Raw genomic sequence first — 22,763 nt, forward strand, 5'->3', positions numbered from 1 at the left:
AACTCAACAATACCATCAACTAATAGGGTCTAATTAAACTTTCTATAGAACACTCTCAAAAAAGGATTATTTGCATGGATGCTGGAGCTACCAAAATAAGTAGCTAGCCTACTAAATGGTTAACATTAGAGGTTTCTATCTGGGTGTAGTGGTTGATACCTGTAATCCCAGCATTTTGAAAGGCTGAGGTGGGAGGATTGCTTGAGCCCTGGAGTTCAAGACCCGGCTAGGCAACAGAGTGAGACCGTCTCTACCAAAAAACAAAACAAAACAAAACAATGACAAACAAAAAAACCACACGAAAAACAAAGAAAGAAAAAAACCAGTTAGTGGCTTATGTGCCTAACTCAGTAGGTAAAAGGGAGAGGTGACGAAAGTTTGTATGAGAACAAATAGGATTCTTTAAGACAGACAAATGGGTTTTGGGAGAACAAACAGGAGCTAAGAAAGGGTTGTTTTTTTAGACGGAGTCTCTCTGTTGCCCAGGCTATAGTGCAGTGGTGTGATCTTGGCTAACTGCAACCTCTGCCTCCTGGGTTCAAGCGATTCTCCTGCCTCAGCCTCCTGAGTTGCTGGCATTACAGGCGCACACCACCACGCCAGGCTAATTTTTATATTTTTAGTAGAGACGGGGTTTCACCATATTGATCAGGCTGGTCTCGAACTCCTGACCTCGTGATCTGCCAGCCTCGGCCTCCCAAAGTGCTGCGATTACACGTGTGAGCCACCGCGCCCGGGGGATAATTTTTTAAAAATGTAGGTGCTAGTGGTCTTACTGTCTTCTTCATGGACATGAAATTCTTCTCATATAATGAGAATTAAATATGATCCTTCACGTAAAGAGTTTTGAATAACGTCAGGCACAAAGCAAGCATTAAGTTATAATTTAGATAAGAATCATTCCAATTCATCTAGAGAGTGCAACACACACACTGTATTTGTGTATGGAATAACTGTTCAAGAACACACACACAGTATTTGTGTATCAAATAACTCTTCAAGAACAAAGAGGAAACAGTTATAGGGCATGGAAGGGGAATTAGGGCAAGGTGTGAGTGGAAAGAGAAACATCCCACCGCCCACGCTTAAAAAAATCCGTTTAATTTAAAAATAGGTAATACAGCCATACAGAGAAGACATTAAAATAAAAGATTTACACAGAAAATTTTCGTTTCCAATCCATTCCCTACTCACAGTCCTACATACGTTACTTTTATTTTACTTTTTTTGGAAATGTAAATCCACTAGGCCCCCTACTTTCTCACGAAGGCTGCACTCTGTCTACATTCTTCTGCATCTGTTTTTTTGTGCATACTCTTTCGTTGTGAAATATTTCCCCCCAACTGCTGTAGTGTAGGAAATAAATACATACATGTAACCTAAACAACCCCGCTCGCCCGCACCACCCACAAGCCTAGTCCCCGCCCTCCCTCAGGCACACGTGCTCCGAGGGCCCCCCCCGCAGGTTGTTTCTGTCGATGCCTGTCTGAAGGCCTCAGACTGAGGCCCCGCCCACTCTCCACCCTCCTCTGCTCTTTGGACGCGCGCCTCGCGGACGGCGCCTCAGGCAGCGCGGCGGACAGCCCGTCCTCCGGCGCGCCGCAGGCCTCGGAGGACCCCAGCGACGGTCGTGGCGTAAGACCGGGGGGACGCGGCGATAGCGGCGGCCGTTGCGATTGATTGCGCTGGTTGCCTCCGGCGTCCACTTCCCTGGCCGCCCTTGCTACACTGGCTGATTGTTGTGCAGCCGGCGCCATGTCTGTGAGCGAGATCTTCGTGGAGCTGCAGGGCTTTTTGGCTGCCGAGCAGGACATCCGAGAGGCGAGCCCCCTCCCTTCCCCATTCCCTTTGCCTTTCCATGCCTAGGTGGGCCACTGCGCCCGACCCTCCTCTGTCGCTCAGTCTCGGGCGGTGGGGACGCCTCCGAGGGTGGGTTGCTTCTCCTCTAGCTTTAGGTTAGGACACTCCCCGCCCCCGCCCCAAATCTTGCCGCTCTGTCCTGATTCCCCGTGTTCGGGTCTCAGCTTCTAAGCATCACCTGCCTCATTTGTGTCAGTTTTCCTTCTTTTCAGCACTCGTTTATATCGAAGGCTCGATTAGCACCTGGTCTTAAGCGAATGAGCGTTTCGTGTATTTTTGTTGGTGTCTTAAAAGCACATGTGATCTGCTTAAAACTCTGCTATGGTTTCCTATCCCACATAGGATAAAAAATCAGACCCTGCTGTGGCTCACATGGTCTCTCGTCAATCTCATTTATGCTCTCTGTCTTTGTGTATGATGTTCACTTTACCTTTTCTAGTGCGCCAGATAGCTTCCTGCCTGTTCGCTTTTCCTGGAATTTGCTTCTTTCCCGTTCTTTTCGTGATTGTCTCGTATTTATGTCATTGACGTCACAGTCTAAACGATCGATTTCCTGTTATGTTTTCTAGTAGCACATTAACTCTTTTTAATGTGTGTAATGTTGATTATTTTTAAAAATATCTTCTCCCCCATTGTATGTTAAACCGTCAGAGGGAAGGGATTGTGTGCTTGATCCCCCAGTATTTACACAGTGCCTCACACATAAGTATGCTCAGTGAATATTTTAAAAATGAATTAGAGGCGGAGAGCGGCGCCTCATGCCTGTAATTCCAGCATTTTGGGAGGCCGAGGCGGGTGGATCACTTGAGGTAAGGAGTTTGAGACCAGCCTGACCAACATGGCGAAACCCTGTCTCTACTAAAAATAGAAAAGAAAATTAACTGGGCATGGTTGCGAACGCCTGTAATCCCAGCTACTTGGGAGGCTGAAGCACGAGAATTGCTTGAACTCAGGAGGCGGAGATTGTGGTGAGCTGAGATCGCGCCGTTGCACTCCAGCCTAGGTGACAGAATGAGACTCCGTCTCAAAAACAAAAACAAAAACAAAAAAGAAAAAGAAGTGTAAATACCCAACTCTTGTATTGCATTTAACTCTTCATTCTGCAAGTTACGTTCACACACATCCTCCATTATAATGTCCCAACTGAATCGTTGGGGTGAATGGGTGGCTATCATCCTTTAAAGAGTACCTGAGGAATCTAAGGCTTTTTAGTGACTTTTTGAAGTCTTACAGAGGAAATAAGTGGAAAAAAGTCAGGATTCAAACTTGGTTATGATAGATCACATAAACTAATGTGTTTGGTGTGAGTGTATGACAATAATTCTGTTGAGTATCTGATTTTTATTTTTAATTCTCTCTAGGAAATCCGAAAAGTTGTACAGAGTTTAGAACAAACAGCTCGAGAGATTTTAACTCTACTGCAAGGGGTCCATCAGGGTGCTGGGTTTCAGGACAGTAAGTTCTTTGTTTTATACCCAATTATCAGTCTCTTATTTAGAGAGTGAGTTTCTATCCGGAAGATATTTTATAATGAAAAATGGCTATCATGCTTTACGGTGAGTAAAAATTGAAGAAGTAGGTGATTTGATAATTTTGGTTGATTTTTCTTCCACTGCCAGATAGTATGGTTTAAATAGAGATGTTTTCTATTGTGATGGCATTCTACTGATAATTACAATTGCTTAACCCATTTCCTGTTTAGAAAAAAGAAGTGCAGCTTTCTGCTAGCACAGTATTCTCAGGGTAAGTGGGAAAAGGATTTATTATTATTTATGTATTTACTTTTTCTCGCGAGACGGAGTTTCGCTCTTGTTGCCCAGGCTGGAGTGCAGTGGCGCCGTCTCAGCTCACTGCAGCCTCCGCCTCCTAGGTTCAAGTGATTCTCCTGCCTCAGCCTCCCAAGTAGCTGGTATTACAGGTGCCCGCCATCACGCCCAGCTACTTTTTTTTGTTTTTTGTATTTTTAGTAGAGACGGGATTTCACTCTATTGGCCAGGCTGGTCTTGCACTCCTGACCTCAGATGATCCGCCTGCCTCGGCCTCCCAAAGTGCTGGGATTACAGGTGTGAGCCACTGCGCCTGGCCCAAGGGTTTATAACTCTTTTATGTTATCTAGTGACTTTTATTTGGCCCTTCTGTATGTGTGTGTATATGTGTGTGTATGCACCAGTGTGTATTTGAATCCAGCCTTTCAGTGATTGAGTACCTTTTAATATGAGATTAACAGTATAAAATGTTCTCAAATTAATGTGTTTATAGTCAGCCTCTTGAATGAAGTAAAATATGTCAAGTTTAGACATGGAACCTTCATCGTAAGGCATAGCCAGCACAGCTAAACGACCTGAAGCATGTTTTCAGATACAACAATGATGTAATAATGTATTTACACGTGGTAGAGGCAAGTCATTTGTCTTAATGATACGGAGTTGGTCATCCTGATTGTGAATACTTGGTAAAGGCTTTTTTCTGCCAAATACGGGAGGAAGAAGCAATCCAATTTTACGCATCCTCTGAGGAGGGAACAGGAATAGCAGCTGGTGTGCAGCTCCTTAAGGATGACGTTATTTATGACAACCTAACCAATTACCAATGTGTCTCCTAATAGATTCCCTTTTAGCAAGTTGTTTATTTTTTGGTATAGTTAATTAGTGGGGAAACTGGGGATGATACTTTTTGAGAGCCAGGTTGAAAAGCAGAGATGTGTACATTAGTTGTGAGGTTAAAAAAAAAAGTTTATTAATTTCCAGATAGATTACTTAGATTATTAAGCAAGAACTGTATTTGAAATTTGGTAAGTTTTTCATTATTACATTTGGTTATCTTTTGTGATTAGTTCCAAAGAGGTGTTTGAAAGCTCGAGAACATTTTGGTACAGTAAAAACACATCTAACATCTTTGAAGACCAAATTTCCTGCTGAACAGTATTACAGGTTTGTAAGAAAAATAGCATTATTTTATAATGTTAAGTAAAAAAAGGAGAAAAATTATACGTACTTAATGATTGCTTACAACTAGGCAAGCATCCTTCTGTGTAGAAGTAACAAAAAGAGAAAGAGCCAAACTGATAATGGTCATGACAAAAATTGGTGATTTTATTTTTTTCTTCTTTTTACTTTCTGAATCTTAAGGAACATGTATTACTTTTGCAGTGAAAAAGCAATTAAAAAGAAAATGTGGTATGAGGGTCAAAAGTGAGAATATCTTTTTGCTGTATTCAAGTTTCTTGTGAAATTGGGTGAACTATAGTTAGTGAAATAATGAGATTAGGTGGCAGTATACATATGGAGTTGAGTTTTATTTTGAAGCTTGAGTTTCGCTGCCAAGTAACATAATTAACTAATATTTTATGCCATGTCTTCTTGTTAAAGTCAACACTGTTGATTTTAAGATACGCCATTATTTTATGTACCAGTAGGGAAGGAAAATTGTGCCAGTCATAAATGTGAAACATGGGCCAGGCATGGTGGCTCACGCCTCTAATCCCATCACTTTGGGAGGCCAAGGCGGGCAGATCACCTGAGGTCAGGAGTTCGAGACAGCCTGGCCAGCATGGCAGAACCCCGTCTCTACTAAAAATACAAAAATTAGCCCAGTATGGTGGCTCATGCCTGTAGTCCCAGCTACTTCGGAGGCTCAGGCAGGAGAATCGCTTGAACCTAGGAGGTGGAGATTGCAGTGAGCCGAGATCGCGCCATTGCACTCCAGCCTGGACGACAGAGTGAGACGCCATCTCAAAAAAAAAAAAAATTGTGAAACATGGATTGTGAAATGTCTCCTGGTTTCATAGGTGTTAAACTGGGAAGAACTGCATCTGAATCAAGAATTTCTACTCACTTTAATTTTCTTACTGAAAAAGATGTTCTTGTAAGGCATATATATCAACAGTAAATAGGATGAATATTTTCAGGGGTGGATAGTATAACCTCATGAGAATATTCTTTTAAGGCGGAGGTTGATAAACCACTAGTGGCTCTTGCCTCTGGGAGCTAAGAACTGCTTTTGTTTTTTCAAGAGTTGTTTAAAAAAAGGAAAACGCCGAGATAAGAATACATAACAGTGAAAGTGGCCCACAAAGCCTAAAATATTTACTACTTGGCCCTTTACAGAAAAAATCTGCTGATCCTTGCTGTAAGGCAGGGGTTCCCAACCCCCAGGCCGTGGACTGGTACTGGTCTGTGGCCTGTTAGGAACCGGAATGCACAGAAGGAGGTGAGCGGTGGGTGAGCGAGTGAAGCTTCATCTGTATTTACAGGCTGCTCCACATCACTTGCAATACTGCCTGAGCTCCACCTCCTGTCAGACCGGTGGCAGCATTCCATTCTCATAGTAGTGCGAAACCTATTGTGGACTGTGCATGCAAGAGATCTAGGTTGCGTGCTCCTTATGAGAGTCTAATGCCTCGTGATCTGAAGTGGAACAGTTTCATCCTGAAACCATCTGCCCCGCTTCTGTGGAAAAATTGTCTTAGACGAAACTGGTCCCTGGTGCTGAAAAGGTCAGGGACCGCTGTTGTCATACCTGAAGCACAGAGTGAGGTAGGACAGTAGAACGGGTGGGGTATTTAGAGACCATTTTCTCTGGAGGTCACACACAGGCTGCCCTCTGGCTGGATTTGGTCTTCGCAAGGGTTTGTGTGACCTGCATTGTGTCGAGACCTTTTTTTGAATGTATTGCCACATTTGAAAATCAGGAGGCATTGCGTAAATATCCACAGGTTGTAAAATTTCCTTTTCTTTTTTCAGGCTTCTAGCTCAGTATTCTGTTTTAAGTCCATTTGTTTAGTGATTGCAAATGGTAATTTTGTGAATCAGAATTTTCTTGGTATCCTGCACTCAAATCAAAATGTAGGAATATGTTGAGGATGATATATAACTGCAGTTGTCTTCAGTCATCAGTTGCAAAGTTTTATTTTTTTCAGAGCAGTATCATTGTTCTTACTGATGAAATTTAGAAAGCACAATTGCTCTTGTCATCTGTAACCTTCAGTTTTCTTTTTTTCTTTTCTTTCCTTTTTTTTTTTTTGAGATGGAGTCTCTGTCACTTAGGTTGGAGTGCAGTGGTGTGATCTTGCTCACTGCAAACTCCACCTCCCAGATTCAAGCGATTCTCCTGCCTCAGCCTCCTGAGTAGCTGGGACTATGAGCACACGCCACCACGCACGGCTGATTTTTGTATTTTTAGTAGAGACGGGGTTTTGCCATGTTGGCCAGGCTGGTCTTGAACTCCTGACTTCAGTGATCGACCTGCCTCTGCTTCTCAAAGTGCTGGGATTACAGGTGTGAGCCATCACACTGGGTGTAAATTTTCATACTCATCAGAATTAGACCATATTTCTCACTGATTAAACTTAAATAATTGTTATAAATTTCAACTTGTAAAATTTATGCTAAATGTCATATTTCTCTTTACATGTTGGGAGTTTGCATAAGATTTTATTTGAAAAATGATCCCATTTCTAAACCGTTTGAACATGACTGTATTAAACCCATCTTTCTGAAGGTCCCTAACCTTGGAGGCTAAATTTGCTTATTTTCATGCAGATTTCATGAGCACTGGAGGTTTGTGTTGCAGCGCTTGGTCTTCTTGGCAGCATTTGTTGTGTATTTGGAAACAGAAACACTAGTGACTCGAGAAGCGGTTACAGAAATTCTTGGCAGTAAGTGTCTTAATTAGTGGGATCTGCAGAATCAGGCATGGTTGCTTAGTTTTTGGTGGAAAGGGTGGTTGTACTTTGTTTCTTAAAACAAATAAGAATTAGCTAGAAACCACTTGTGGTTGTAGCTTGGTATCTGAGGATGAGTGGTTCCAGAGCTCTCCCAATACCCAAATCTGAGGATCTTCAAGTCCCTATATAGCTGGTGTAGTATTTGCATATAACCTATACACATCCTCCCACATACTTTAAATCGTCTCTAGATTTCTTAACATACCTAATACAGTGTAAGTGCTATGTAAATATATATATATATATTTTTTGAGATAGAATCTCACTGTCGCCAAGGCTGGAGTGCAGTGGCATAATCTCAGCTCACTGCAGCCTCCACCTACCAGGTTCAAGCAATTCTGCCTCAGCCTCCTGAGTAGCTGGGATTACAGGTGCCTGCCACTACGCCCAGCTAATTTTTTTTTCCCCCCAAAATGAAGTTTTGCTTTTGTTGCCCAGCTGTAGTGCAATGGCACAAGGTCAGCTCACCACAACCTCCACCTCCTGGGTTCAAGCAATTCTCCTACCTTAGCCTCCTGAGTAGCTGGAATTACAGGCATGTACCACCACACTCGGGTAATTTTGTATTTTTAGTAGAGACGGGGTTTCTCCATGTTGGTCAGGCTGGTCTTGAACTCCTGACCTCAGGTGATCCACCCGCCTCAGCCTCCCAAAGTGCTGAGATTACAGGTGTGAGCCACCACACCCGGCCCATTTTTTGTGTTTTTTTTAGTAGAGATGGGGTTTCACCATGTTGGCCAGGCTGGTCTTGAACTCCTGACCTCGTGATTCGCCTGCTTGGCCTCCCAAAGTGTTGGGATTACAGGCGTGAGCCACTGTACCTGGCCTTTTCCCAAATGTTTTTGATCCACAGTTAGTTAGTGCAGAGGCCTGACTATATTTGGAAAAACAAAAGCTAAAAATAACAATGGCAAACTTATTTGTACTTGCTTTAGTTTTTAAAATTGAATTTTTAAAACTTTCAAGCCTACATAAAAATGGAAAGAGTAGTAAAATGAATACCTGTTTACGCGCCACTTAGATTTACCACTTGTTAACATTTTGCTACATCTGCTTAGTCTCATTTTGTGTGTGTGTTTGTCAGCCATTTGATAGTTGCAAATATCGTAACTCCTTTCTTAGATGCTTTATCATGCACTTTCTAACAAGAAGTATATTCTCTGACACAACTCGATACCATTTTTGATAGTATTACTTTATAAGGGAAGACTGAATTGAATTTTGCTTAAGAACTCAAAAAATCCACAGTGAGGTCTAGTTGCCAAGGGTGTGAATATATTAAAAAGCCAGTTTTTAAAAGATTCATCCTTTCTTCACTTACTTTGGGAGAAATTATGTGTATATTTTTATATTCTGAGGCTTGACTTGGATTCACAGCATGACTTTATTTTCACGTGTTTTTTAGTTGAGCCAGATCGGGAGAAAGGTTTTCATCTGGATGTAGAAGATTACCTCTCAGGAGTTCTAATTCTTGCCAGTGAACTGGTAAGCTCAGTAACTTGCTGGTTGCTTTTTTGATCTTTCTGCTTTACTGTCAGTTTTTAAAATGGGTACCAAAATTCAGAACGTCTTAATTCTTTTCTAAGCCGTCTCTCAGTCACCGGGTAGTCACTGACTGGCACTGTATGTGTTACAGTTCTTAGGCATCAGAGAAAAGCCAGATCAGATGATGAGTGCATACTTACTGAGTTAAGAATTTTTAACAGATGATAAGACCTCTTCGTTTTAGGGTAGTAAACATCTAATCCTGGTAACTGTTAATTCATGTAATTGTTTTGGAGACTCATTTGTCTATATAACCATATAAGTTATTCTTATTCTTTATTCCTTTAATCACTATCTAGGGAAATTGCCTTGTAAAAGTCTAAAGAAAAAAAAAAAACTGTCAGTAGCAAAATTGAGTAGTTGTGATAGAGACTGTGCCAGTCTGCAGAGGTGAAAATATTTACTATCTGGCTCGTTAAGAAAAAGTTTGCTTGTCCTTGTTCCAGAGGAAAGCAGTCCAGGGCTGGTCTGATGATTCCTTGATCTTTGGCCCTAGGTTCTTCTAGCTTCAGCTTCTTTCTTATATTCCAGAACTGTTGCTCTAGTCACATCTTCACTCTAGCCAGCAGTAGGAGGAAATAGGAAAAAGGATATGCCCTCTCGCTTTGAGGACATTTCTTTCAAGTTGTACACACAACTTCTGTTAACATTCTGGTGCCTTGCCTGCAGGGGAGGCAGAAATGGAGCCTATTGGAGTGGGTATGTGTGCACTGAAAACCTGAGGGAGCTGGTGAGAATGGATAATGGGGTCCACTTGCAGGCTGTACCACTTGTCTGGCTTTTTCGAGACACTTGACCAGTAAACATGAAGCATCTTGTTAGTATTAGTTGTTAAGTGGAAGGTGTCTTTAGGACCATACATGTTGGGGCCAGGTGCAGTGGCTTACACTTGTAATCCTGGCAGTTTTGGAGGCCCAGGTGGGAGGATCACTTGAGGTCAGGGGTTCCACACCAGCCTAAGCAACAAAACAAGACCCCTTCTTGATTTATATTAAAAACAACAACAACAGCAACAACAAGAAAACCTTTATGTGAGACAAAAAGAACCCATATGTTGAGAATGCACTAAAGGGGTGGTGTAGGTAAACCTGGGAAAGTGGAGAGGATTTTACAGAAAGGGGAATCTTTTTTTTTATTTTAATATATTTTTAAAGGCCAGTCAAATGGAGCAGTGGGTGGTTGTATACTGACACTGAGAAGGGGAGTCTTGAGTTGAGTCTTGAAATCAATCTTAGTTCTCCTTCAAGACAGGGTTACACTGATGTAATTTTAGATTCTTATCCCAAGTCTGCCTTGCTTGATTCTAGGTGATTAGAGTTGCAGCTTAGTAGGTGGGCTCTAGAAATGTGATCATTTGGCCAAGGTTGGAAGAGATAGTGGAGCTGCTGTGATTACGTTGTGGTTTATTTCTTCGTTATGATAGCAGATGAGCTGTAAAGATGCTTGTGTATGTAATCTAACACTTTATTATGCAATAGCCAGTTTAAGAAATTAGAGAAATTTTAGATGTTAGTAATATTAAATTTTACTTGGCAGAAATGGTCTCATTTTCAGTGGGATTCTTTTCGGAGAAGCTCCTGTCTTGTCTGTACTTGCATGTGCCCTGAGATAGAACATGAACGTAGCTGTCTAGACCTGCGGTTCTTGTGGCTGTGATTCAGAGGAAGATGCGCTGAGGAGGAGCATGTTGTAACAAGCCCCTGATTTCTCTTTCCTGGTACAGTCAAGGCTGTCTGTCAACAGCGTGACTGCTGGAGACTACTCCCGACCCCTCCACATCTCCACCTTCATCAATGAGCTGGATTCCGGTTTCCGCCTTCTCAACCTGAAAAATGACTCCCTGAGGAAGCGCTACGACGGATTGAAATATGACGTGAAGAAAGTAGAGGAGGTGGTCTATGATCTCTCCATCCGGGGCTTCAATAAGGAGACGGCAGCAGCTTGTGTTGAAAAATAGGAGGCTCTCCTTGCTCCTGGCCTTGCTGACCTCAGCGGTTGCCAGGAAGGGGTGAGCACAGAGTGCCTCTTACGGTAGTTAGGATGCCCAGTTGCTAAACACTGCGCTTTATTTTCTTAACCAGTTGTGGTGTGAGTATCAGAATTGAAACACTTTTTTGGGGGTAAAAAAATAATAGCCTTTACATGGACAGAATTTTCTTTGTTGTTTCAGTGAATTTGCTCTGTAATTCAGTGTATTTCAGTTCCGTCAAAAAGTGTAAATGTTAGTTTCTTGGTAAAGTCCTTTTCTTGCTTACCTTGACTGTTGATGTGCTGATCGAGAAGTTCATTGTCTCGTTTGTGGTTCTTCCAGATGTGATGCTTGATACTTTCTATATGCGAGTTAGCCATCCACACCCAGGCATAGCCTGGATACAGTATTAAAATAGATAATTAAAAAGATGGTTGCCAAGCAAGGAAAACTTATTTTATATTTTCCCTTCCTTATTTTAAGCATTGTGAGTAAATCAGATGTTGAATTTTTTTGCCAAGGGAATTATAGCTCCAGGTTCTCTCTCACTGCCATCAAAATATACAAGATTAAACTGCGAAGTCAAGCTCAACAGATTATTTTGGAAAGTTTTTGTATTAAGGGATTTAGTAACATCATTTGGTTCTCCACCATGCAGGGAGTAGAGGGCTTAGTGTTTTAAAACACCTCTGCTTTCTCATGTTGCCTTAATATTCTGCTATTGCGGCAATTAAAAATTGTCTTCACGTACATTTGGAACTAACACGTGATATGATATATTCCTAAACTATGAAACCTTTTTTCTGGTAGTCAGCTAGATCATTTGATCTGGGAGTATAAAACCACCCACATAAGTTAATAAGCAAAATCCTGACTATTATGTTGTTAGAGAAAAATGCTTTGCTTTGTCTGGAAGAAAGATAAAATAGTGAATTATAAATAAATCAGGCTGGGCGTGGTGGCTCACACCTGTAATCCCAGCACACTGGGAGGCTGAGGCAGGGGGATTGCTTGAGCTCAGGAGTTCGAGACCAGCCTGGGCAACGAAGTGAGACTCCATCTCTATATAAAAACAAAAAACACGAAAGCACACACAAAATAGATCAGTGGGATTTGGTAATATGTTTTAGAGTAAGAAATTTCAGGTTGTTAGTGACTGTCAGGTTTTAAATGTACAGTTTGGGGCAAGTCATGTAAATACTGTTGGTGGTCTTCAATTTTCAGGTAGTACTAAGAGTGTGTGCCAGGAAACTCTTGCTATCGAATTGAGATGATTAAAATGGTGACTTAATCCATAGTTACTTTGCACTCACTGAAAGGAAAGTGCTTTCCAGAATAATACAAAGTATCTAAAAGTGTCACCTTTTCTTGCCTGATCAACCTGATCAACAATTTGGGCTTCCTGTTTGTATGAGGGGCTATTTGGCATACTCTTCACAGCTTTTATCAGGCCAAGTTAAAGGCTGACTACATTTTTTCATCACGAGGAAAGCGGTTGAAATGAGGCATGAGTTACTGTGCATTGGGATTTTAGAACAATTTTCTTGACAGCTCTTTTGTGAAGTTAGGTTCTTAAAAGTGCCCATGATGGTCACTTAAAATGTGCATTAGTAGCACTGCCAGGATCAAGCATGAAAGACTTTTAAATTAGATCATCACACATAAGGCAGTAAGTTTGATAATAGGGTTTTTTTTTTTTTTTAACCTCTTTAAGTATTGATTCTGCTTGAGAATATTGAAATACTTGCCAGAAGTTGTGGATTTCAGTTCTAACAAATGCAGTTTAAGTGGAGAAGCACACTCTGGTCTTGGAATTCCATTTGAGGATTTAGAAGTGTCATGTTTATACTTACTCAGTTGTGTTTGTTGCTGGCTTGTTGTAAAGCAATAAAATTTTTTTGGTCTTTTTGTAAGTGAGTGTGCTGCTGTAAGAAATCTCCCATGTGCATAACAAATTCTGAATATTTTTTGAGGCTAAAGAAGACCGGGGTGACAAGCACATACTGCTGTGTAATGGTTACACTAACCAAAAGACACCAGCCGCTCAGAGTTCTATGCTGTAAAGCGCAGATAACATTTGTGTGTTATACCTTGATTGGGGAATTAAAAGGTCATTTAACTGAAGATGTTGAGAAACCTGAGCTCTGGTTTTAATATACCAGAATTACTTTCTTCAATTGTAGAAAATCAAGCAGGTTAGAGAAAATAGAGATGGATTAGGAGACACTGTCTTATGGATTCATTTATAAGAAGATAACCAGCCATATACACTTGGGGATATTTGCCATGTCTTAAACTTGAATAATAATATGAGCAATGCTTAAGGGAGTTTAATAGAGAAGGAAAGCTTTGGCAGTGTTTTGAGACCTTAAGTGGCTAAAGAGATGAGACAAACATGCAGGTTGCTACTGGCATAGTTTCATAATTGTGTACTCAGAAATTAAAGTTTGCTTGTTTCTTGGTCTGGATTAAACTGTTTGTCCTCCTTTTCAGATAGAGCATCACAGTCAGGGCTGACACCAAAATAAGACTTTCCCTGAGCCTGAATTTTTTTTTTTTTTTTTTTTTTTAGTATCTACTGTAATAAGCATCAAACAAACAAGCAAAAATAAACAATGTCCCTTCCCCTGAACAACAACAGCAATAACAAACATTTAAAGGCGGTAAAATTTCCAGGACTGGTTGGTTGAGTGGGCTGGGTGCGGGTAGTGGGACGAGACGAGACGGGAAGGGGAGGAATCTAGCATCGCTGCCAGGTTTCTGGCCCAGGTTTGGTGCCATTCACTGAGGTGAGGAGTGTAGGAAGATCGCATGTCCGAAGGGGGCTGGGCAGCTGATGCATTTGCTTTTGGATGTGTTGGGTTTATGACACTGGAGCAGCCAGTGTCATAAATCAAAAGTGGGTAAGATCTCCCTGAAGAGCGTTTACAATGAGAAGAGTCACAAGCTGCGGACAAATTCTTGGTTAATAGCATGGCTTAACAAGGTAGGCAGAGGAAATGGAGTCCACGAGGAAGTGCAGAAATGGTCAGAGAGGCTAACAGAATGGGAAGAGTGGCTTGTTTCAGAAGCCAGGGAATAAAGGATCTTAGGTTTTTGGGTGAGGGATTTAAAATAATCTACAGCCTGGGAGCTCCATGACTAATCTGTCAGGTTAGGTTAGGTTATCCTGTGGGAACACCACCAGAGCTCATAGGCAAAGAACAAGGTTTGTTTCTCACTCGCGTTCCCTCTCCATTGCAGCTTAGCTGGGGATCTGTTCCACGTTGTCCTTATGTAGGGTGACAGAGCAGCCACCAACTGAACCATTGCTAGTTTTAGTGGGAGAGGGAAGGAGTTGTGGAGTGTCTTGCACAAATACATGATCTGGTCACTGACAATTATTTATTTTTTTTGGAGATAGTCTGACTCTGTTACCAGGGCTGGAGTGCATTAGTGCAGTCTGGGCTCACTTGCAACCTTCACCTCCTGGGCTTAGGCAGTCCTCCCACTTCAGCCTCCCTAGTATTAATAGCTGGAATTACAGGTGCGTGCTACCATGCCTGGCTAATTTTTAAAATTTTTTAGAGACAGGGTTTCACTATGTTGCCCAGGCTAGTCTCAAACTCCTGGGCTCAAGTGATCCTCCCACTTTGGCCTCCCAATGTATTGGGATTACAGGCGTGAACCACCACACCCACCCTCAATTCATTGTTTAGAGCTAGACATGTGGCCCTGCTAAACCACAAGGGGGTCAGGAAGTGAAATCTTATCTTGTAGGATGAGAGGATGGATAGACAAATATTGAAGTTTTGGGGGATGTTTAGTTCCATTTGTTAAATATATAGTAGTAATATTTCCATATACACATAAACACCAATTGGCTTGGGAGGGAGAGACGATGCCCCAGGACCCCTCTCCTGTTTGGCAGAGTTCTCTGGTGTGTGTGCATTTGCGTTGGATTTGTGTTACATTTTAAGCCAACATTCAGTGAGCTCTACATGTTCCATGCGCTGGGCTAAACATTTTGTTTAGTTACCTCATTTTGTCCTTGTAACAACTCTGTGAGGTAGCTACTGTTATTTTCCGTATTTTAGACTTGGCTTAGAGAGGGCAGTTAGTTGGCTGTGAATTCAGAGCTATGAAATGAAAGAGCTGCTATTCAGAGCCCAGTTATTCTGCCTCGACATTCTAACAGACCATTTCTTCCTGGATGCTCTCGCACGGCATCCCTTCATAGCCTGACAAGGCAAACATCAAATCCACAAATAGTTAAGAGCACAAAGCATATGTTTAACTTTGGGCTAAGTGTGGTTTGTCATAAAAATAAGCATGAAAATAAATAGACTTGGTCCTCACCCTCAAGATGTTTAGGTCTAGTTGCAGGGGAGGAGGTGGTGAGAAAAGATATTAAACAGGTAAGAGGTTAAATATTCAACTAATACTTGAGTGCCTACTATGATTTCTTTTTAACAGCTTTATTGAAATACACTCACATATAAAATTGACCCATATCAAGTATACGAATCAATGATTTAATTTACCATGGGGTGGAAGCATCACCATAAATCAGTTTTAGAACTTTTTTTAATCTCTCCAAAATATCCCTGCTCCTACTGCCAGCCCTAGGTGACACTAATCTACTTTTCATCTCTAAATTTGCCTTTTCTGGATATTTCATAGAAATGGACTCCTACAGTAAATGATCTCTTGTGTCTTTTCACTTAGCCTAATATTGTTAAGGTTCATAACATGTGTTAGTTTGTTCCTTTTTATTGCTAAGTAGTATTCCATTGTTTGGATATTCCACTTTTTTTTTTTTTTTTTTTTTGAGATGGAGTCTTGCTCTGTCACCCAGGCCGGAGTGCAGTGGCACGATCTTGGCTCACTGCAACCTCTGCCTCCCGGGTTCAAGCGATTCTCCTGTGTCAACCTCCCGAATAGCTGGGATTACAGGTGTGCGCCACCACGCCCAGCTAAGTTTTGTATTTTTAGTAGAGACAGGGTTTCGCCATCTTGGCCAGGCTGGTTTTGCCGTGTCGGCCAGGCTGGTCTTGAACTCCTGACCTCAGGTGGTCCGCCTGCCTTGGCCTCCCGAAGGGCTGGGATTACAGGTGTGAGTCCAGGGAGCTATTCCACATTTTATCTATACATTCATCACATGGTGACATATTTAAGTTTCCATTTTTTTGGCTATTATGAATAATGCTGCTCTGAACACTAGCATGCAAGTCTGTGTGTGAACGTGAGTTTCTTTTGGATAGGTACCTAGGAATCGGTGGTAAAAATGGTAAGTTTATGTTTAGTTTTTTAAGAAACTGCCAATCTGTTTCCAAAGTGGCTGCACTATTTTAAGTTCCCACCAGCAATATATCAGGGTTGCCTACTAGGAGTTTAAATTTAAGACAATAACAGACAAGATGTCATAGGCACAGTAGTTAATTTCTAAATAACTTGTGAATAATTGCTATAGTTTAGGAACTGTCACTTGAACTAGGTCATGAAGGAGGTGAGTTTTTTTTTTTTTTTTTTTTGTCTTTTTGAGACAGAGTCTTGCTCTGTTGCCCAGGCTGGAGTGCAGTGGCACAATCTCGGCTCACTGCAATCTCTGCCTCCTGGGTCCAAGCAATTCTCTTGCCTCAGCCTCCTGAGTAGCTGGGACTACAGGCGCGTGTCACCACACCAAGCTAAGGTTTGTATTTTAAGTAGAGACGGAGTTTCACCATGTTGCCCAGACTGGTCTCGAACTCCTGACCTCAGGTGATCCACCTGCCTTGGCCTCCCAAAGTGCTGGGATTACAGGCGTGAGCCACCGCCGAAAGAGGTGAGATTTAGACAAGCATGGAACTAGGAGAAGGTCATTTTGGTTGGGCGAAATAATGGACACCAATGTGGAAACGTATCCATTTAATGGGGTTAGGGAGGTCACCCATGTGAGTGGAGGAGGAACTCTGGCAAGGTTGGATTGTTAGATTTAGGAAAGCTTGGATTGGGGGGTTAGGAAGTTTGGACTTCAAATGATGGGCATTGGAGGACTGAAGGGTTTTTTTTGAGAGGAGGGAGCAGCTTTGGAGTCAGTCCTAGCTTTGAATCCTGCATCTATCATATTACCAATGGGGAGAGACCAAAGGCAGGGACACCTGTGAGCAAGCTCTTGCTGTCTTTGAGGTAAGGGTCAGATTGGGTAGCTGGTGATAGGCATGACTGGGTAAGGGCAGATGGAGTGCACTGCAGAGAGAATTGGCCAAGCTTGCTGACTGATGGAGTTGGGGTAGACAGAGTAGGGGCTGAGAGAAGTGAAAAGCTGCCTGAGCTTTCAAAGAATATCCATGGGAACAGTGGAGCTAGTTTCTGGGGGAAGAGGGGAAGATGAGAAGTTCAATTTTGCACGTGTTGAGTTTACTGTGTTAGATGTTGCATGGCTGGCTGTACTTTTTGGACTAGAATTTTGGGTGCCTGAGGCTGGAGGTGAGGGAGTCGTTTAGATACAGAGTGGATCTTGGAACTGTGATTGTGATGAAGAGGGAGCCCAGGGACGTGATTGAAGACATCAAGAAGATGGGAGGAGCCAGAGGCCTGTGTCCAGGTCTGCCCAAGCAGGAGCTGGGGCTGTTATGTGATAGATGCACTGTGCTTTCTCTCCTACTGCACTAGAAATCCTTTACTTACTACGAAGACTGTAAGGTTTTTGGCTGAAGGAAAATAAACCTATGAAAATATGTAGAATCCCCAGAGAAGACAGTTGGACTTGTTAGAAAAAAAATGACAAAGGCAGTAACCTATTTAGCCTGACCCTTACATCAGTTATTCATGATCATCTGGTGTCATTTAATATTAATTAACATTTACCCACAGCCATCTGCTCTGGCTAGAGTTGTGCGTTCATCCGTTGCAGCTGTGTTTTTTCATGATCGAATGCTGGCCTCGCTGTCTGGACCCACCAGCTGGACCTGTCAGCAAGACCAGTTCACAAGTCGGAAAGATTCCCCTTCAGCTTCCTCTGGTCCCTGCTGTTAGAGTTCCTTTAATGAACCCTTTGCTCACCCTGACAGTGGAAGTGAAGCGGGATAATTTTTCACAGTTGGGAAGTACAAAGGGCAGGATGTTTGCTTTTACTTTCTGGGGGAAGATGGCAAGATTGTTGTAATCATTTAAGGGGTTGTTTTGGAAGCATGGTTGATGGACTGGGCCCTTCTACTTTGATACACTGTTAGACCCAGCACCAATACAACAAAGACTCTTTTTTTTTTTTTTTTTTTTTTTGAGATAGAGTCTCGTTCTGTTGCCCAGGCTGGAGTGCAGAGGTGCGATCTCAGCTCACTGCAACCTCTGCCTCCCAGGTTCAAGTGATTCTCCTGCCTCAGCCTCCCGAGTAGCTGAGATTACAGGCGCCCGCCACCATGCCCAGCTAATTTTTGTATTTTTAGTAGAGATGGCATTTCACCATGTTGGCTAGGCTGGTCTCGAACTCCTGACCTCAGGTGATCCACCCGCCTCAGCCTCCCAAAGTGCTGGGATGACAGGTGTGAGCCACCGCGCCCAGCCACAGCAAAGACTCATAATCAGTCAGTGTTAGTGTTTGGATTTTATTTCTTGGCATCTAGATGTTAACTCTCAAATCTCCAAGACAAAGAACAAAGGATCAGCAGGGATGGATCCGGTTTTTCTTTCTTCAGCTGTTCCCAGGAGAATTTGGCCATCAGTCTTCCTGGGATCAACCCCGGAGGTGGTGGGCATGAGTGAATTAACGACAGGAGTCCTGCCCAGGAGACTTGGGAAGCCTGTCTTATGTACTGTCCCACTCCCTCCAAGAACAAGGACGTAACTTTATATTGTTTTATAAAACTGGCAAAATGGGTGCCCGGGTTCTTGGGCTGTGGCCTGCCTGTGTCATCAAGCAGCTGTACCCTTTTCCTGAAACCAAAAACAGAAAGAGGAACATTTTGCCAACTACCTTCAATGAGGAAAAAGGAAGTGGGGTTGGCACAAGCATTTGTGAGCTGACTCCAGAAGGAGAAGGAAAACCTTGGCTCTAATCTTCTTTTAAAAAATACACATTGGAAGGAGGGAGGGGATATAGTTGGTACTGCCTGGTGTTCTGTCACAGGTATGGCGGGAGTTGCAAGGAATATCTAAATGTCTGTATCATTGCTTCATGATACATTTTGTATGTTTTCCTCCTTTGTGACTCGTGCTGCTTTTATTAGAAATAAGAAATCATCATAGAAAATTGGGAAATTGGCTAGGCATGGTGGCTTATGCCTGTAATCCCAGCACCTTGGGAAGCTGATGCATCTGGATTACTTGAGCTCAGGACTTTGAGACCAGCCTGGCCAACATGGTGAAACCCCATCTCTACTAAAAATACAAAAATTAGCCGGGTGTAGTGGTGCACAGCTGTAGTCCCAGCTACTAGGGGGACTGAGGCGGGAGGATTGCTTGAGCCCAGGAAGTCGAGGCTGCAGTGCCTGGGTGACACAGTGAGAACCCTGTTTCAAAAAAAAAAAAAAAAAAATTGGGAAATTGCCAAAAAATTATAAAGATGTGTATAGATTTTTTGTATTGTGATTTGTCCTAAATATACTACTGACTTTTAAAAGACTTTCTGAGATACCTGTGAATTCTACTATGACCTTTTGATTTGATACTGTTGTTTAGCTAATGGCTTATGTGAACGGTCCGTTCTCTTTGCTGAACTCCTTCGCCAGAGTGCAGAGGGTTCGGTTGGTCTCCACTTCTCTGCAAGCTCCGTGGATGCACGGGTTCTGCAGTCAAGCTGCCTCTGTCCCTTAGCAGCACGTTTTTCATTGCCCCTTTTGTACAAAGCTGTGATAAAATAAAAACTTCAGCCAAATTAAATTTAAAAGAGTTTAATTGAACAACCAACAATTTGAAATCGGGCAGCCTCCTGAGCCAGAGTATGCTCAGTGACTAGCGTAGCCACATGGTGGAAGATTTATGGACAGAAAAAGAAAAGTGGGCTGGGCGCGGTGACTGTAATCTCAGCACTGTGGGAGACCAAGGCGGGTGGACCACCTGAGGTCAGGAGTTCGAGACCAGCCTGGCTAACATGGTGAAACCCCGTCTCTACTAAAAATACAAAAGTCCGGTGACAGGCGCCCGTAATCCCAGCTACTTGGGAGGTTGAAGCAGAGAATTGCTCGAACCCGGGAGGCGGAGGTTGCAGTGAGCCAAGATCACGCCACTGCACTCCAGCCTGGGTGACAGAGCGAGAACTTGTCCCGGAAAAACAAGCAAACAAAAAAACCCAAAAAAACTATGTGGCTGGGCGTGGTGGCTCACGCCTGTAATCCCAGCACTTAGGGAGGCTGAGGCAGGTGGATCGATCGCCTGAGGTCAGGAGTTCATGACCAGCCTGGCCAACATGGTGAAACCCTGTCTCGACTAAAAATACAAAAATTATCTGGGCGTGGTGGCAGGTGCCTGTAATCCCAGCTGCTCAGGAGGCTGAGGCGAGATAATTACTTGAACCCGGGAGGCAGAGGTTGCAGTGAGCCGAGATCACGCTGCTGCACTCCAGCCTGGGCAACAGAGTGAGACACCATCTCAAAAAAAGAAAAAAAAAAAAAAAAAAACCAGAACCTGGGAGGCAGAGGGCAGAGGGCGGAGGTTGCAGTAGCTGAGATCGTGCCATTGCACTCCAGCCTGGGCAACAAGAGCAAAACTCCATCTCAAAAAAAAAAAAAAAAAAAAAAAGAAAAAAAAATTAAAGGGAAAGTGATGGACAGAAAACAAAAATGAAGTACAGAAACAGCCTGGTTGGTTACAACTGGATGTTTCCCTCATTTGAACCAAGGTTCAAACGGATGGCTACATTTGATTGGCCAAAACTCGGTGATTGGCATAAGTGTAGGCTATGGTCTGTTTACACCTCCACTTGTTATAGTTCACGCTGTACAGAGAAACCTTTAGGCTGAACTTAAAATATGTAAAGGAGGCAGCTTTAGGTAAACTTGATATTATTGAAAAAAACATATCACTGTTGGATATTCCTATGAAACTAGAAGATGTTGTATGCCATTTTCTGCTTTGTGAAAGCATTTTTACATTCATCACATCATCTGACTTTTGAAGCTGTCCTGTGATCCATTCTGTGTGACTCCTGGGGTTGATGGCTTGAGTCTCAGACAGTCGGAGGAGGAGGCACTGCTTTTCTTCCTCAGCCAGCCCATCCTCTCCCTGCTATCACCTACTTACATGCTTGTTGGCTTGTACTTTAGCTTGAATTCTGGTCACCACTTGACAGTGTCAAGGGTTCAAAACTGATCTTGTGCTGCTGTGGAAAACACTTTTAAAAAGTTAATTTTTTTTTTTTTTTTGAGACAGAGTCTCACTCTGTCGCCGAGGCTGGAATGCAGTGGCGCAATCTCGGCTCACTGCAAGCTCTGCCTCCCGGATTCATGCCATTGTCCTGCCTCAGCCTCCAGAGTAGCTGGGGCTACAGGTGCCCACCACCACGCCTGGCTACTTTTTTTGTATTTTTAGTCGAGACAGGGTTTCACCATGTTGGCCAGGCTAGTCTCGATCTCCTGACCTTGTAATCCGCCTTCCTCAGCCTCCCAAAGTACTGAGATTACAGGCGTGAGCCACTGCGCCCAGCCAAAAGTTAGTTTTTAATTTCTTTCTTTTTTTTTTTTTTTTTTTTTTTGAGATGGAGTCTCGCTCTGTCACCCAGGCTGGAGTGCTGTGGCCGGATCTCAGCTCACTGCAAGCTCCGCCTCCCGGGTTCACGCCATTCTCCTGTCTCAGCCTCCCGAGTAGCTGGGACTACAGGCGCCGCCACGTCGCCCGGCTAGTTTTTTTTTTGTAGTTTTTAGTAGAGACGGGGTTTCACCGTGTTAGCCAGGATGGTCTCGATCTCCTGACCTCGTGATCCGCCCGTCTCAGCCTCCCAAAGTGCTGGGATTACAGGCTTGAGCCACCGCGCCCGGCTTAATTTCTAATTTTTTTAAATTAGAGATGAATTCTCACTATGTTGCTCAGGCTGGTCTCAAACTCCTGGCCTCGAGTGATCCTCCCACCTTGGCCTCCCAAAGTGCTGGGATTACACGTGTGAGCCACCACACCAGGCCCCTCAAAGTGTTAAACAGAGTTACCCATGTCCTCGCCATCCCACTCAGGATATACTTGAGAGAACTGAAAAACCTACATCTACAGAAAAACAAGAACGTTGGTAACAGCATCATTCACAATAGCCAGAGAGTGGAAACCATCTAAATGTCCATCAACGAATGAATGGATAAACAAAATGTGGTGTTTCCTTACAATGAAATAATATTTGGCAATAACAAAAATGAAATATGCATGCTATAACAAAGATGACCCTCAAAAACATTGTGCTAAGTGAAAAAAGCCAATCACAAAAGACCATACCCTCTTCTATAATGCTGCAATTATAGTGGGTTGCTGGCTCAACACGAAGAAGAATGGGAAGGGACTGTGGCAGAGACTCTAGGTAGGAGCTGAAGGACTCTGTGCCCTTAGAAAAGATGGACACATTTCTGTGTCTAGATTGGCGGTTGACTTGGTGCATTGGGAAGGGAGTCACTTGCATATATCGGGGAGAGACTTGGAGAGAGAAATCAGGGTGGGGCTCGATATGCGGCTTTTGGCTTATATTAGGCCACATAACTTGGAGTTGTCTTTACTCCCATTGATTGGGGA

At 43.0% G+C, this 22,763-nt stretch overlaps 1 protein-coding gene across 2 annotated transcripts; it reads left to right on the top strand.

Annotated features, from left to right (window-relative positions):
- The first annotated feature begins 1,017 nt into the window (after nt 1-1,017).
- TSN (translin) lies at nt 1,018-13,572 on the top strand. 2 transcript variants are annotated; one of them, XM_010367502.2, is made up of 6 exons: nt 1,018-1,821; nt 3,222-3,315; nt 4,694-4,790; nt 7,401-7,516; nt 8,991-9,070; nt 10,854-13,572. In XM_010367502.2, the coding sequence occupies exons 1-6, from the start codon at nt 1,756-1,758 to the stop codon at nt 11,085-11,087; spliced, it is 687 nt and encodes a 228-aa protein (XP_010365804.1). In that variant the 5' UTR covers nt 1,018-1,755; the 3' UTR covers nt 11,088-13,572. The 2 variants fall into 2 exon arrangements, with proteins under 2 accessions (XP_010365804.1, XP_010365805.1); XM_010367503.2 differs by lacking the exon at nt 8,991-9,070 and having other exon boundaries at nt 10,854-10,927.
- Nucleotides 13,573-22,763: the final 9,191 nt, after the last annotated feature.

This window comes from Rhinopithecus roxellana, chromosome 14 (genome assembly GCF_007565055.1).
Source record: "Rhinopithecus roxellana isolate Shanxi Qingling chromosome 14, ASM756505v1, whole genome shotgun sequence".
Classification (NCBI taxonomy): Eukaryota; Metazoa; Chordata; class Mammalia; order Primates; family Cercopithecidae; genus Rhinopithecus; species Rhinopithecus roxellana.

Excerpts from the sequence above, each read along its gene's own strand:
- TSN (XM_010367502.2), top strand. The coding sequence starts at position 1,756 with ATGTCTGTGAGCGAGATCTTCGTGGAGCTGCAGGGCTTTTTGGCTGCC. Across the intron at positions 3,316-4,693 it reads GGGTGCTGGGTTTCAGGACA|TTCCAAAGAGGTGTTTGAAA; the intron begins GTAAGTTCTTTG and ends TTTTGTGATTAG. Across the intron at positions 7,517-8,990 it reads GGTTACAGAAATTCTTGGCA|TTGAGCCAGATCGGGAGAAA; the intron begins GTAAGTGTCTTA and ends CGTGTTTTTTAG.